Source organism: Lichenostomus cassidix, chromosome 10, assembly GCF_008360975.1.
Source record: "Lichenostomus cassidix isolate B80296 chromosome 10, HeHo_3.0, whole genome shotgun sequence".
Lineage (NCBI taxonomy): Eukaryota > Metazoa > Chordata > Aves > Passeriformes > Meliphagidae > Lichenostomus > Lichenostomus cassidix.
The window spans coordinates 16,627,647-16,644,717 of NC_139491.1; the positions used below are offsets into that span (position 1 = coordinate 16,627,647).

At 41.1% G+C, this 17,071-nt stretch overlaps 1 protein-coding gene across 3 annotated transcripts in view; it reads left to right on the forward strand.

Moving 5' to 3' along the window:
• The first annotated feature begins 320 nt into the window (after nt 1–320).
• The window catches only part of USP3 (ubiquitin specific peptidase 3), a 38,497-nt gene continuing 21,746 nt past the window's right edge, over nt 321–17,071 (forward strand). Inside the window, exons 1-2 of one of the 3 annotated variants that reach the window (XM_085070892.1) lie at nt 321–533; nt 16,111–16,171. In XM_085070892.1, the coding sequence (XP_084927018.1) occupies nt 443–533; nt 16,111–16,171 (152 nt within the window). In that variant the 5' untranslated portion in view covers nt 321–442. Of the gene's footprint in view, nt 534–762; nt 993–2,215; nt 2,296–16,110; nt 16,172–17,071 lie in introns of those variants that run through there. The other 2 variants (XM_085070893.1, XM_085070895.1) reach the window with 2 other exon arrangements.

Here is a 17,071-nt window from a genome sequence, read left to right on the forward strand (position 1 = left end):
AGAGAGCAGATTAGCTGTTAGGATAGGCTTTGCTGTGAGGGTGGTGGGGCACAGGCACAGGTTGCTCAGAGAAGCAGGCTGGACGGGGCTTGGAGCACCCTGGGATAGTGGAACGTGTCCCTGCCAATAGCAGGGAATGGAACGGGATGATGTTCGAGGTCCTTGCTCCCCAAACCAGCCCGCGAATTTCGGAGATCGCTTTCCTTCCGGCAGGCCTGCCGTGCCGCTTGGCCCCGGGGCGGCCGGCTGCCCGCAAAGCCTGGCGAGTGGGAGCAGCGCGCGGAGCGGACGGGAGGGAGGGAGGGCGGTTGCCCGCAAAGCCCGGCCCGGCGGCACGCGGAGCGGAGCGGGAGGCCGGCCTTAAGATGGCTGTTGTGCGCGGGGCGCCGCCGCTGTAGCACCGCGAGGAGCCGCCCGTCCGCCCCGCTCCGCCGCGCCCGCCATGGAGTGCCCGCACCTCGGCTCCAGCGTCTGCATCGCGCCCGACTCGGCCAAGTTCCCGCAGGGCTCGCCCTCCTCTTGGTGCTGCAGCGGTGAGTGCGGCCTGCGCTGCGCGGCCCTCCCGGCCCGGGGTGGCCCGGCCGTTCCTTTGTCCTCGCTCCCCGGCGGCGGGAGGGCGCCCCGCGGGCGGGGGAGGGCCCGGGGGCGCGGGGGAGGGCGGCTGCCCAGGCCCCCACCCGCCGGGGCCGCCCCGCGGGACCCTCTCAGGGGGGCTGCGCCTTCCAGCCGCCGCTGCGCCCGCGGGGGAGCCGCGTGTCGAGGCAGAGCGGGGGCTGCCCTCCCACCCCCGGCCCTTCTCCGGGCTCCCGGCGCAGCGCCGTCCGGCCCGGGGCGGGCGGCAGACTTTGTCCGGCCCGGGGCCCGCGCCCCCCGCTCGGCCGCCGCGGAGCTCTGCGGGGCCGCTCCGCGCTCCTTTTGTCTGCCGGAGGAGCTGCGTGCTCGGTCTGCCCCGGGACCGCGCTGAGGGGAGAGCAGCCGCTGGCACTTGCAGGGTCAGTGTGTTCTTCAAATCAGTCTGACATTACTTTTCTGGTAGGGTGTTTTTTTTTTTTTAATATACGTTTTTGGAGGGACTTTAAAGAGTGTAGTTTTAATTGGACTGTTGGGGTTGAAGGGTCGGATGGGACCCCTTCGGTGCAAGGCGCATCTCGGTGAAGGTGCTCTGGGGGGTTTGCGAGTCACCCTCCCCTACCTGTGAGTCGGCAGCAGTGTAGAGATCGCCTTTTTTTGAGTACTTTGCTCTTTGATTTAATAATGTAAATATCCTGTCGTCACTACTGTCCCTTGCGTGATACTGTTAGCTCAGGGCCTTTCCCTTTAAAGGTGCCGTGCGCCAGGTGCTTTAAACTGAGCTGTCGGCACAGATAACCCGCGGTGTTCGCTGTAGTTGTGTTTAGCTGTGCTCCGCACCAAGCAGACACAACCACAGCGTTTAGCGCAGGCAGTAGGCCCCGCTGAGAGGAGCAGCGGCAGTGGGGCCGGTGGGCACCGGAGAGAAAGCCTCCTTTGGGAATCACCGCTCAGGGAGCACTGCAGGGCTGCATGTATTTTAAGGTGTTCCTTTTTTTAAAGGAAAAATGGTTGTCCTTTGTCTCGCAGTGTCAGTGCCTTCGTGTGGGAAGGCTGCTGCTTACTTAACTTCTTCCCTGATTGCAGTTTCCGGGAGCCAAGGTGTGGTAGCATTGCTGCTTCCTTTGGCAAAACCAGTTATTTTTCTCTGTAATGCTTTTGATTTAGAGGGTGTACACTTTACAGTGGAGTCACGTGGAGAAATTATTAGAAGGAAAGGAGAAGCACAGCAAAAATTGTGGTCCCTAATGGTGTTTTACCAAAAAAAGAAGAAAATAATTATCGACGAGAAGTTTAACTCTGTAAGTCCATCTGTTATCTTTGGAATATCAAGAGTAAGCAAAGTTGTCAACAAGAAGCATATGGCAGCAGGGAACCACCCTTCAGAGAACTTCAAAAAGACAAAAGTACCAAAACTGAAAATATATGCTGAGGTATTAATTATAACTTCTGAGGTTTAAAAAAATTAGCCAGTTTACAGCTAGCCTGTTATGCATTCCACTTCTCAACAAAGAAATTCAGCAGTTAGAACAAGTTTTTCTTTGTTGTTCTCAGGTGTTTCTGCCAAAGCAGCACTTAGAGGGAAAGCCAGTTGCTGGGTAATCACCTGATTTATTTTACAGCACTGAGGCAGGAGGAGGGTGCAAGGGTTCTCTGGGAGCTGAATAATGATGGTACCATATCTAGGGGAATTTTTTGTTTGTAATGCTTTTTAAGAAAATGAAGGTAAGTCACACAGTACTCACATAGATAACTGTTGAAATCTTAACAAGTGGCTAGAGGAAAAAGCTAGGTACATTGAATTTAAAACAGTCCCGTGAACAAACAACAGGCTCTTGTTAATTTAAAGCAAGTGAAACGGTGGGGTTTTTTGAACTAAATGTTGCATATTTACTAGTATAGGGAAATTGTAGTGCCTCAGTTCTCACTTCCAGCTGGTAAAATGTGATTATTGTAACATTTATTTTCTAGTAGTATGTAGAGTACTGTCTTCTTGTTTGTACTCATTTTAGCAAGTACTAGTTTGTACTCATTTTACTCATTTTTTGAGATATGTAATAGTGGTTGTTATGAAGTCACAGTAAATATCGTGTCTTATTTGCTAGGTTTTCTGTAACTTTATAATATAAAATTAAACAGAAAGTGCTGTGTGTAATTTAATACCTTGTCAAAATTTAGTGCATTTCTTTACTTTTGATGCTGTTTTCTAAGGTTCTGTGGTTTTAGTTCTTTTTGGTGATTGTTGTCCCAGCTGTAGAAAAATATTTGGAATGCAGTTTTCTGCAGTCTGTAATTACAGGGCATCTCTCATTAAGTACATTGTCTTAAACTAACTCAGAACTTGTCAGTCCTGTTCCTAGTTGCTGCTGACCTTTCCAGAAAAGGATAGTGATCCAGGAAACTTTCTGGCAGCCACCTGATGTGCCAGTGATAGCAAAACATTGCAGAATAGGGTGGAGAGTGAGTTTTAGTTCACACTGCCGGTGGCTATTTTTATCATCATGCGGTGTTCTAAAGATTTGCGGAGCTGGAGTTGCCATGCTGAGTGATGCACATTGGTTAAGTGCCTTTTCCTTGTCTCCCCACAAAAACTCTTGATGGTAAGAATAACTTCACAAGGTAATATGGAGGCACTTTTGAATACTGTTAATTGATTTTGAGTATTGTGTCATTGTGTGATGGAGGAGTGTTGCATTTGGTGCTGGTATTTCAAAGCCAGCTCTACTGAAGCGAGTTGGTTAGAGGAGCATGTGCATCAGCCTGAGATGCTCCTTTGGCCTAAATGAGTTTCCCTTGAAATCTTCCTGCCAGAGTTGTTTTGGAGGTCTTCTGATGAAGGAAGATACTTAAAAAAACACTGAGAGGATGCATGGACAACAAGGATGTGATCCAAATTTCAATAGTTTTGCTCTCAGTTAATAAGTAATGATGTATGTTCATTTTTAAGTGTCCCCAGATCTTCTTATGTTACTGTTAGGTAGTTTGGGAGTTAGAGAGTTTAAGGCCCCCCATTTAGAAAATGGTGTGCTTTGCCCTGAGTAGTTAATCTAGTCAGGCCTGCTCTGTACAGTAAGCAGTGCAGAAAGCAGCATGTATTTGCTTTGTTGAGCTTCAAGACTATCAAAAGAGCACAGAATGATTTCTTTGCTTATCTATAGGCAGTTTGTTGTTGTTGTAATTGAGCATTTAGGAGGAGATGGATATGTAAAGTAGAAATGGTGCAGGAACTGAAGATGGCTTTTAGTCAATGCTGTCATGTGAAATAGTGCATGCAGATATCTGCTGATCCCAGTTGGAGTGCAGTCTTTCCATGCACTTTAATATCTGAAACTTCTCCTGAAGTTGGAAGCAGCGTCGCTGGAGGCATTGGCAGGACTGTGTCACAGACTGAAGCTGTTAAATTTGTATGATGTGCCACACCTTCAGCACTGTTGTGCAAATCATGTAATTATGAAAAGTACTCTGGAACAGCTCAGATGTGGTATTTCTCAACAACTTTTCATAGACTCATCAAACCACAGGGAGCTCTGCCTCACCTAAGTGAGATTGCAATCTTCTAAGCACACCTGTGGAAGTCTGGAGAGGTTTTCCAACTTTTTTTCTGTGTGGTTGAGGATTCATTAATTGTTCTCACTGGACTCATTGGTTGTTCAGTGTAGAATTTGAAGTTCTGTCTTTAGAAGAACAACTGCAGACTGATAGGATTGTGTCTGCTGAAATAGACGTTCTGTGATTTTTGGGATTTTTAAAGGGGAATTGCACTTCTGAAGGATGCTTAAAACTTGCTTTTCAGATCACTGTCAGTTTCCCCCCTTAAATAGCATAATTTTGTTAGGTATTGGAGAACAGCTCTGGCTGTAGACTGATATTTCCTGCAAAAGCTGAATATATGTGCCTGGCATCTGTTCCATGCGTTCTGATTTCTATTGTGCAAGAGTTGTAATTGTACCAGTGGTCAGAAACATACGTTGTGGCATTTGGAAATGATGCTGGGAATAGAAAAGACAGGAGAGCCAGCACGAGGAAGCTGTTTGAGGCCTAGTGAACAGTGATTATGGTGGAAATCCACATGCTGAGTTAAGGACTTTTTTTGTGTGTTTAAAGTAAGTTACTAAAATATCTGGTAAATTCAGTCTGTTCAGAATAACCCCTAGTATCCCTGAATGCTTTATTTATATTTGAGACCAAGTGTTTTGGGCTGAGTAGAACTTTCAAGAACATGACTGCACTGGGTCAGGCTGCTTTAGATGGTTTTTTTTTTTGGTGGTTTTTTTTTTTTTTTGCTGCTTCCCCACCCACCCCCCATCAGGTGTTGTTTTCTCAGTTACATTAGTCACACTGTTCTGCTTTCACTGGGTAGGTAACGCCATTCTGCCACACTGTGATTTTTGGCTTTGGGCTGTTACAGTCAGTGCCAAAACAAGTACAGTGTAAAAGCTCAGGTAGAGACTTTAACCTTCTTGGCTTTCCTTTTCATCCCAGCTGCTTCTTAGTGTTTTCTTCTCCAGCACCATAAGTATTGGTGTCTCTGTTTGCTTTTCCAATTTCATTACTAGAGGTCCTGGTTTCTTCTATCTTTTTGTAATTACTGTAATATAGGAGGAGGGAAAACTTGCTGAAACTGGAGAAGGGTGGGTGGGACCTTATTCCTAAGAAAAGTTCTGTTCAGTTCTCTGTAAACTCAGGGTGAGGTCATGGACAGTGTGCCGACCTAATGCTCTGTGTTGCATGTGTGAGGATTATTTGTCATCTACATCTGGAAAGTGAATTTGGCCTGGAAATTGCCAGATTTATTCTGAAATTTAAGTGACAAAATAAGTATGTAAAAAAAAAAAAAATTGCCCCTTTTTATTCAGTCACTTAAATTTAATTTCAGAGTTGGGTAGTCTTTCACCTTTTGTTTCTCTGGGTCACTGCAATGCAGGAATGCTTGTTAGCAACTCTACTGTATATGTTGTTATATCTTCTTAGATTCATTCCCTGGCTGTTGTTTTAAGTAAAGCTTATTAGATTTGTTTTGGTTTATTTTTTCTTTTAACTCAGTCTTGTTTTCCTTAAAACTGGTGTTTTGGTTTTTTTTCCGTTTGGACTGGTTCCTGATGTGTGAGCTGACTATGGGGTCAGCAGTTACCTTGGCCTGTGGGATAGAGCACAGTGCTTTGGGACCAGTTCTGTTACAAGATGCACGTTCATTGAGATAGGGTAAGAGTGTTAATTTTGGTCTCCTAAGTTAGTGGTAAGTTTCCTTTTAATTTAAAAAAAAAAGAGGAGTCTTTATTTTCAAATACTTAGTATATTTTAAAAGCCAGTCAACTTAATTTGGTGGTGATTAATATTTTTCTTTTCAAAAATTTGTTTGTACTCAACAAAATCATAATCCATTACAAAATTTGAGCATTTGCTGGGGCAGGCGATGCTTCAGAGGAAAGAAGTAGGCATTTAATACATTGCCTTTGAGAAACTGGATCTAACCTTCATGATGGTTTTGAAGATAAACTTTGAAGGACGAATTTTCATACTGACTGCTCTAAAGTATGCACTGTTTTGAAATTACTCTTGAAAGTGTTCCACGAGACAGGATAGTCAGAGGCAGTGTGGAAGCAGGATAAGACACTCATGTGTGCATGGAGACTCTTGATTTACCACAGATTAGGACAAATCTCATTACAGCTGGTTTCAATGTAAGCACGATGATTTTCACCTGCCTTTCATAAGCTCTTCAGGGTATTCAGGTGTTAAACAATATCAGTGGCATTATGCTTTGTTTGTCTGATCGTGCCAAGGTGCTGAGGCTGACAGACCTAGACTTGTTAATTGGTTTTTTTTTTGTCACGTGTGTCTGAGGTTGACAGAGTGAGAGTTTCAGACCCAGTGTTTGGAATGAAAATAAGCTTCTAGCCATTTCTCATTTGATCAGTGCCACTCACTACATTTAGTAACCTGTTTGTGCTTTGCTTTCTGCTGTAACAAACATTCATTGCTTAGGTAAAAAGTGGTTGAAGGCCATTAATTAAAATAATCCATGGAAGTTGGAAAGTGCAAATTAATAAAAAATTTGGGTCTGAAAACTAGGCTGTTCCAATTTATACTTTGATATTGTTGGAGGAAATAGATTTTATTGCAGAGTGAGTGGAAATTGTATTCATTGCTTCACGGTGCCCTTGTTATGGGAATGGTGTAAGATTTTGTCCTTAAAAATTCTTTCCTTGATTATGAGAGGGTGTGTGAAATGGTACTTGACATGATGAGTACACTTACCATTTAGCAGTCTTATCTGGTATGTCAAAGCAGTCCTCTAGTGTTACCCCCTTTGGAATATCTTGCATAATTTTGTATCTTGTAAATGTGATTTGAGATTTCTGTGGCAGATTTTATTAGCCATGTGAATCTAATCCCAATAGCCCCAGGCAGCCTGGCAGAACAAGGTGGTGATTCTGGAAGTTGGCCTGCCCCCAGTAGTGCAAGCAGGCAGCTTCTTTTCTGTAAGGCAAGGGGTTACTCTGAGGTTTGGGGATGGGGGGTTGACGGTCCTTATCAAAAAACAGAGAAATACAGATTTTTCAAGGTAATTCATAGGTGGGAATATGAGCATCTGCTTGTCTGTGTCAAAATAGGTGCATGTTTTTGTCCACCAAGCTTTTTTCTTTTTTTTTTTTTTTTTTTGTTACAAGGATAGTTTAATGTGTCTTTTGCTGGTATTGGGGAAGTTGGAATGTAATAGTGGTGACTAAAACCAGATTAGTTACTAGGTTTTATTTAAAAGCCAAGAAGGCTTCTTTTTGTCTTTCCCTTCTTTTCTCTCCTATTCCCTCCCAGCTTGAATGTTTTGACTTGCTATTGATTGCTCACTTACTCAAAACGACATTACACTGTTGGCTTTGCTTGGCTGCTGTCTGAAAAAGAGCATTTGTGTGTTTCACTGTAGCAAAGATTGAATAACTTTCTTGTTTTTCTCTGAGGGCTAAAAGGATTCAATTTTAAAATACACGTATTTAAATTTGGATGCTAATTATTTATCAAAGTAGCCAAACAATTAAAAAATGTTTATAGAGTGTAAAGGAGAAATAGAGGCAATTTTTTTTTTCAAAATGCTTTTGGTCATGCTTCATTAAAATCAGACTGCCTCTGATGTTTTCCTTTTTTTTTCCTTTCTTCTCTTTTTTTTGGGGTTTTTTTTTTTGTTTTTATTTTAATAATAATGCCTGGTTTTCACTTTGCTGTCAGGTAGGATGTGATTTTTGTGGTATGTGCAGGAGGATCAACTGCTGACATATCTACATTGTCCTAAAGTTTGACTTGTCATGTAGAGAGATGAAATTATGAGAAGAAATGGCAGCAGTGTAGCCTGGGAGCTGAATGTCTGGGTGTGATTGGCAGTGCTTATTCTTTCCCTCCCTCCCTCCCTCAGCCGGAGCTGCAGCACAGCGAGCTCGGGGTGTCTCTGCATTGCTGCTGTGAGTGACCTGTCTTGGCTTTGGCACCTCCTCCCCCCGGGTTGTTCAACCACTTCCTGGGGAACTGTTTACACTGCTTAGGAGAAGTTTCCCTGACCTCTGTCTGCTTTTCCGTCACTGCATTCAGAACGCAGGCAAATAAAAACCCCTGCGTTCCTGTAACTCCCTGCTTCTCGGTGTGGAATTTCGATTGCATAATCTGAATGCCGAACTGAAGCCAGTGTGGTTGAGTGGAGGGGAGGGGAATTCCATGCAGATGAAGCTGATCACGTTGTTCTCTGACATTCTCCAGCATTAGGAATGTGTTGGGCACTTCAGTGACCTACTTATTCTGTGGAAAGTTGTTCACATACCCGTGTTTTATAGTCTCACTCAGTTGTTGTTTAATATATTTAAATTATAGATGGTTTTCCACTGTAAATGGGAATGATTCACTGGAACCATCTGTGAAATTTCTTTTATGAGACTAAGCAATGCTTTTATTTAGTACAAGGAGGAGGAAACCACATGGACAGGTATGCATGAGCACAAATAGTAGTTCACAAACTATTACTAAGTGACTTGTCTTCTCATTAGAAACCTGATCTTTCTGATTTTGGCTGAAAGATAAAGACAGAAGAAATAACTTGGGGGTTTTTCCATAGCTGTAAGTGAGGGTTGTTTCTTTCTTTAAATGTTCGTTGGAGTCATATTTGAATTCTCTTACATTTGAACGTGATTTGAGTCAGGCTAAGACTTGATACTGTAGAGACTTTTATTCATTGTGAAAGAAGGGTTTAACATTTTTGTGTGTTTAGTAATGCTTACCAGGAGACTTGCTTCGTTGTAAATTTTCTTGCTTTGATATAAATGTAATTGAAATTTCATTTCTTAACTTTTCCTCTAGTTATGTGTGTGCTAGCTCATTTTAAAACAAAGCATTTAAAATAGTATAATTAAAAACCTTTTCCCCTTCTGTCTGGTTTCATTTTGACTAGAATGCTGTTTTTCTAAAATGCAATAAAGATGTTAAGCAAATTAAACTTATGTAAAATATTGTTTAATAGAATAAGAGTTAAGAGTTTAGACCAAATTCAGTACAGTTACAAACTTCTTTTAATGGGGCTGAGGGTAAGCTAGAAAGAAAAACTTTGTGAAATGAAGTTTGGAAACAAATGGCAGTATTCTTTAAAGCCTAGACAGTAAAACCAGCTGGCTTTTAAGTGTAGAACATGTCTCTAGTTTTCAAAGCCTGTAATGTTCCTTTTTCCTGCATCCTTTGTTTAGAATGGGGCTTTGGTCTGCTCAGCAGTTAAAAAAATACTCTTGTATCATTTAACTTCCTTATTCAGTCACCTGACTTTTGTTAAGTTTCTCACCTGGAATTGACTGACCTTCTTACAATGTGGAGCAGATGCTTTTCCCTGATGTGTATACACTTTAAACATTCCCCACCCCATCAAAAAAACCCACAGTCAACAAACATACACATTTAACTCTGGCTTTGAGTTCTAAGAACCTATTCCTAGATTATAAGATACTGTTAGTATTGTTATTGCACTTCTGTGTATGTTAAGGCCTGCCCTGTCTTTTCAGTACTTTTGATTTGTCCTGAATGTAAACATACAGTATGGTCAGATAATAATAAAGCTTGTGTATACACTTGAAGGAACTGCCTTTTTAGATACACAGATGAATATGAGAGGCTGGGAACCTGGTCAGTTGTGTTAGTACATGTGTACTTAGTACTAAGTAACTTATATTGGCTGTTAAGGATTTTTACATGCTGCTGGTAAAAATATTGATGTACCTTGGAGGATACCTGTATTCTTTAAGGCTTCTTTGTGTCTGGCAATAGTGTTTTTTCAGTGCCAGAGTGTCTGATTCTGCACATACCCACATGCCCTGCAGTCTTGACTGATGCTCTGTGATGAGGAAGGCTTGTAACTTTTGCCTTGAGATGCTGTTTGAGTGTATATGCTGGTTTATAACTGAGTTTGTGGGCCAGAAGGAAAGAGTGCACTTGGCTCTGTAATGTTGTGATTTGGTCAGTTCAACTTGGTGGAAAAATCCTTGGTTGCAGTCTCAATTTTAACAGCTGAGTGTTTCATGTGGTGGATTTTGAGTGTAGAGTGCATGGATATTCCTTGCTCTGGAGCCTGCAGCCTGGTGAAAGCTGTAACTGCTAGGCTGAGGGAAAGTTTCACTCTCTTGCTTTGTCTCACTGTTCTTCTGAAGTACTTAGTCATGGGAAGGAATTCTCAGTCCTCCTTCAGCATTTAGGAGTAGTCTGTAAAGGTCTTTTTTAGGGGTAGGTGTGTGCATTAAATTTGAGATGTTCACATCTTGAATGAATGGGGATTTTGTGGAGAAAACTCCTCTGCGGATGTATTCAGTCTTTGAGGAGACATGTGCCTGCATCCAGAGGGAGTTCCAGAGCTGTAAATTCCAGTAGTGGGCAGAATATTTTTGCAGCTCTAGCTCTTGAGCCCAGATGAGGGAACCACATCCAACGTGTTTGTCTCTGTGGTGTTTCTCATAGGTTATTAACTTGAGTAATTCCCTACTTAGAATACCAGCTTTTATAGGTGACTCTCAAACACCTGATACCTGTTGTATATTGCATATGGGAAGTTTTAGGTGCTTAATTCAGAGATGTTTGGGCAAGTCATCTTACAAGTTTTCTGTAGAGTGATGTGTTTTGGGATATCTTACCCTTGTCTGCAGTTAAAATGATTTAAAGGACTAAGGTGTATGGGCTGGTAGTCTCAGTTCTGATCTATGCTGATAAATTTAACTTTCTTTTGGTAAATTATTCAATCTCTCGTTCTCATCTGTAAAATGGAAATGGGCTTTCTGAGAAATGCTCTGAATGCTGTGACTGAAAATCTTTGCATTTGAAATGCTATTACTAAAGGGGTTTGTATAAATTTGGTTAAATACTTGTACAGAATTTTGTATTCTCACCAGGATATTTGCTTGCAAATTTCTCTCACCTTTGCTTCCAGATTTTTGGGAAAGGAAGCTTTCAGTCTGATTCCTCAGTCTGATGTGTCACAAAAAGAAGGATCATGTTTTACGAGGAATGGGTTGTTTCTCATTTTGGTGTGCAGATTCTTGCTGCCTTTTCTTCTCCTGTTGCTGATGGAGGCTGCCCAGCTCTCTTTTGCTGCAATTGTCAGGTTCTTTAAGGAGCAAAATGGGAGTCCTGCTACTAAATCATAATTAAACAGGACACTGAGCGATTTTTAAGCAAAATTAAGTTAAAGGTATGGGAAAGAAAAAGTAGTCCATTTCTTCTAACAGTATTCTTGTGGGAGTTTTGGATAGGTACACACGTGTGTTGCATGTTACACATACAGCATGCAGTACTTCTATAGCACACGTATGTGTTTGTCACCAAGGGCTTTTGTTCGTGGGAGGATTTGCTCAGCACAGTATCAGTGCACCACTGACACCACAAGTATGTAAATACTGTTCCTTCTTCCTGAGTGCAGCCACAGTGGGGTTTTTTCAGCTTAGCTTGTTTCAGTATAGCTGACCTACTGTGTGAACGTCAAGTGAGCTGAGCCGAGGTCAGTTAGACCGGAGATGTTCCTGTGCAGATCACGGTGTTACTGAAGTGTAACTGTATCATTGGGCCATTAACACAGGAGTGCTGCTGCAGCTCCTTTGGAGAGCAAAGCCCAGGCTGTCTGCTAAAGGCTGTGGGAACTATTTGAAATAGTTTAGTGATCCTAATCTTGGTTCTATTCAATGTGCTTTTAACAGAAGGACCAAAGTATGGCTCTTAATGTGCTGATGTTTTGTGACCTTTTCTTTAGTGGTGCAATGAAGGGCTATTTTAAACCCTGGCTGTGAGCACGGCTCTGTAGCAGCTCTGGCCCCGGGTCACTCGTGCTGTGTCGATCGCATGGCTGTGCTGTTGCCAGATCTCTGGTGGACACTGCATCTTGCAGGTTTCTGAACTTGGCTGCTTTACAAAAACTGCTTCCTGTTTGTCTCCTCCTCTTCCTGCTGCCTTTCTCTATCGCCAGTTTCTCAGCTATGCAGTGTGCTGTTTAAACAAACCCATTCATTTCACAGGTTGGTTATATCCTTTTGCAGAACTGTAACTTGCCTTCAGAGGCAGTCTGCATCTTTGCTGTGTAAGAAATGCAGTGTTTGCCAGGAGCATCCATGCTTCACAAGGCTGCACTTGGAGTCACTTTTCAATAAGAAAAATAAGTCCAGCACAAGAAGTACATATTTGCATGATCATGGGGTAGGATGGGGTGGGGGCCCTGTGGTGAGAACACCAAACTGATTAGCCATGTCTTGCTCATTCTACTTGGCATAACTCAGTGAACCTTATCCGGCTGATTTACAAAAAGTGGAAGCTCCAGGGACATCTGAGTGTTCCCAAAGTTATGTGTGAGTCTTTGCTCTCCTGGGGATGGATTGATACTCCTCCTTATCTAGAAGTGGCTTTGTTGACTGTGTAACAAATCCATATTCAGATTTTACTTAGAGAAATCATTCTGTAAAGAATTCTTCCTATTTACATGATGACAAATGATGTTTCTAAGCTTCTGAATAAGACGATTTTGATGTAAAGTGGCAAATGGCACTGCCTCAGATAAGACTGTGGTATTGCAGCTTTGCTTTCCCTTTTCTTTTGACATGTTAGTATTGTCTTTGCCCTACCACTTGAAGCTATACTAAAAATACAGCAAATTGCAGCAGTTGGTAACTGCGTTGGTAGCCAAACTTTAGTTCAAACTGAGAAAGCAGCCAGTGTTCCTTGGTCTGTATACCACTAAATAAGACAGATCATTTGTTCTATGTGGTTACAATGTTTGAACATAACTTAAATCCAAAGTAAGGGATACTAATGTACTGCATGCCTTTCTTTTTTAAGTAGTGCTAAAAGAAAAACAAGGCAAAACCCCAGATCCCAGTTGGAAAATTAATTACCGAGCAAGTACATCTGTACCTATACAAATGGGCTTTGAGAGTCTTTCCTCATGATTTAGTGTAGCTGTCTGACACCAAGTCCAGAACACCCAAGTCTGTTTCAAGGATCAGCTTCCAGGGCTGTGTGACATTCTTTGAATTCAGAAGGCATTTGTTATGGATCTCTCTCTCACTTCTGATCTACTTTAAATCTTACTGCCTTCATGTCAGTGCCACATCTGAAAGGAATAATGTGCAGTGCCTTTACACATGAAGCCAATCTCTGTCTACCTTTAATTTAGATTATAAGTAGTTCAGGATAGTGACTGTGATTTTATTACTGTGCATTTTATGGTGCCAGTCTTGATAGAGTCCTGACTAATGCCTGAATCTTCAAGTCTAATTTAATTTATTAAGTAACAAGATGGTGACCACTTCAGGATCTGAACTGAGGAATACCTGGAGAGCCAGGCTTTAATGCAGCTTTAATACTGATCCAACCTCAGAGAAATACAGAATGCAGTCTTCAGCAATGTGTTAAAAAATCAGTTGTGTAATTCTCTGAGAACAGAGCAACTGAAGGTCACAGATTTAATACTGGATTCTGTGTTTAATCTTAGTGGGAGTCACTTCCATGTGGTGTGAGTTCTTTGTGGGTGGAGATGTTTGTGCAGAAGATAAACTACACATTTCTGATGTGATGCAATTGGAGCAAAGTTCTTCCTAAAAGCTAAACTAAACAAATGAGCCATCTTTTCCTATTCCCTGATATGAAAGATGGAAAATTTTAGTAGATGCTATTTTTTTGGCATTGTGCAGAATTGGACTTGTTTGCTGGCTTTGTGCAGAACATCTAAACCTGCAGAATGAGCACTACTTCACTATAATTTACCACTTAACAAACAAGCAGTTCAGGTATTTAAAGTACCTGAATGTGAAATTGTAATTGTCTGGTAGGGATGGAAAGTAGGAGTAATAGTTTCCATCATAATGCTTTGACCTACTGGTTGAGAACCAGTTCCATGCATACATGATAACATAGTGAGAGCAAACATGTTATTTCAAAGTAGGAGATTTCTCCTAGGGTTTTAGTGCTAGGAAGACTGTTTCATGTTCCTGGCATGGGAGAAGTGTAGGGTAGTGCTTTGTTCACACAGCATTTAAACACTGATTAAATGCATGAATGGTTTTGGCTTCCTTTTCTTTCCTTCTGGTTAATATTTTACCTTGCAGTTTGTGAAATTCAAACAAATAAAACTGTATCAGAGTAGACCAGTGGTTCCTTTAGCCCCTTTTAAACTGATAATGGCTGTTTAAGAGCCTCCCTTTCTCTTCTGTTTGCCAGTGTTGAATTTGGGGTTTCTGGGTAACATTTTGGTCAATGTTACCCAGAAACAATTAGACAAACTTCTTCCACGTTCCTGACTTGAGATATAAACCAAAACAGCTCTACCTGGCTGCCCTCTATCTATTGCAAGGTGACCATCACAGCGGTGGGAACTCATCAGCTTTAGAAATAGAAAAATTGGGCTTTGGAGAACCAAAGCCAGATAACTGAGGCATGTGAGAAAATGTGTTTCTGAAGTCAAATAGCTGAAGGAAGTAGTTCTGGAGTCTTGACTGAAGAGTTTAAAGTAGTTACTTCAAAAATATATCTGGAGAATGTGCCTTTTTTTCCTCACATAACATGGTTAAGTTTTCATTTTAAACATTCTTTGGCTTTAGCCTTTGAATTGAAATACAGCAGCTATTTGTAGTAATGAATTCAAATCCAAAAAGCTATTGTTTAAAAAGCAGTGTACTATTTTTTTTTCCATCTGATTTTAATCAAAAAGGTAAAATCTGGTAGTGGAAAAATACATTATCTCTTCTGAACAGCTAAGCTGGTCAGTTCTCTCCTGATTCAAAATTGACCCCTTCCTTACTTTTCAATTAGCATTTAATTTGATAAAGAAACTACTTGTCTTCGTTTTTTTTCTGATAGTCTTTGATGTTAACAGTTTGCTATGTACCCTGGTTTGTAGCTTGGTGAACTGAATTTTGAGTTTTACTACAAGTCCTGAATTTGCCAGCTCAGGTGATCCTACCCTGCAGCAGCTTCTGTGCTGCTTCAGTTCTTGTTTTAAGGTGTGACTCCAGAGGGGAAGGCTGTTCTCAAGCTTTCCCACAATAAATAACAATGTAAGTAATTTACATGTACGCCAGGGTCAGTCCTCTTCTCTTTGTCCTTCTACCCCCTGGCCTCACAGACCCTCACGTTCCCAATGTCTTCTCTTTCCTCTGTGACCTTCTTGACTGGCTACCCCAAGAAGTAGTTATTTATGGTGTGGAAAAAAAATTACCTGGTATCATACCCTTTTGTATTTTGGGGATAATCAAAGTTGTATTTAATTTTTGTTTTCTGCCCTTGCAGCAGTGCACTTAGCATTTTTTTTTTCTTTTAAATTTTCTCATCATATTAGTTTGGTATTTGAAAGTGTAATGTTATTTTTGTAAATTCTGTGGTAATGGATAGTTGTTAACAATTTTACTTCATTCAGATCTGAGTGTTGTATTGCATAGCATCCCTCTTTCAGTGATGTACTGCTGGGTTGGAATTGGAGCTGGAATATCCCATTTTTATGGCTCTACTCTGGGATGGCGTTTCATCTTTTTTTAGTATTTGCCATTTTTTTGGTTTAAGTCCTTTAGCTCAAAACATCCACGTTTTAAATTTTGTAGACTTAGAATCTGACGGCCAAAAACTTTAACATCTTCTGATGTCTTGAATGGATTGCAAATCACAGCACTGGTGTTACATTTTAACCTTTCAGCTGCTTGTGACTGAGGGGGAAGTCATTATGGATAAATTTTTTATCAGCACTGCAGCATAGGAATACACATTGTATAAGTGGTGTGTGTTATCATACATTGCACGGTAATTTATTCTGTGTGCTTCTTATCAGATTGCCAGGCTTTCGTGCAATACCTTCTTTAAAATGGTTTCTTGTAGAACAGGTTTTGTGAAACAGAAGTGCTGTAGCTTTTTATCCTGTGTTCACTGGACTGTCTTATTAAAAGCCAAAAGAAAAAATTTGAAGGTTTACCAGTGTTTTTGTCCTGCTGATATTTTTGAATTGTAGTTTAAAATCAAGTAGACTTCATTAATTTGACACTTTCTCTTCTTTTATAGTGTGTCGTTCAAACAAAAGCCCCTGGGTCTGTCTGACGTGTTCAAGTGTCCATTGTGGAAGGTGGGTGCAGTGTTACTGTGCAAATCTTTTAATCACACCTTTATCTTTTTCCTTTGTTGCTTGACTCTGAGGCAGTTCATTCAAAATTTCCCTGAAATTTCACTATCTCATTTAACATTGTATGTTTATACTTAACATGGTTTTTTGCTACCTTATGAGAGTCCAGAGATTATACTCAAGATACAGGGGTTTTATTTGGTTGGGTTTTTAAAGAAAAGTGGACATTAAATGTGATTGCTCTGTTCAAAAAGTGCCTGGAGAACTGATAATGTAGTAGATTATTGTAAAGTTTCATCCTGTGGAGGATGTTTCTTTTGTGATAAGGGTAAGAACTGCTGGAAAGCCACAAGTTGGCACAGCTTATTTTGAGAGAAACAGCAGCTATCCAGCTGAGTCTGAAAATAGCTTAAATGCACTGCAGTGTAGTTTTAGATCTAAAGTTATTGCCATAACACGTAAGAACTAGCTGCCATCAGAATTCCTTCAGACTACTCCTGCTTGATGTCTGTATTAGTTAAGTACACCAAATAAATTGTAGAGGAATGATACAGCCAATGCTGTTACTTATATGTCAGGATAATTGTAGAAAATGTGTTGCTACATAAATGTTTGAGATGCACATATTAATGGTGTGCAGTCAGTGTTGACATTTAGACAGTATCTGAGATGTGAACATGTTTTCATCTGTTGGGTAACATCTGTGCTGCTGTGCTATAATTCTGGTAAAGCATCATTAAACCTGGTGACTTTGTCTTTTAAAGTGGCTTCAATAAACTCCAGATTTTGTTTCTTTGATCTGGGTAGCAGTAAGTGCCACAGTTTTAATAATGTGTCTCATTCAGAATTTTTTGACACCAACTCTTTTTCCCCCTCTTTTTATTTAATAAATTTATACTTGGT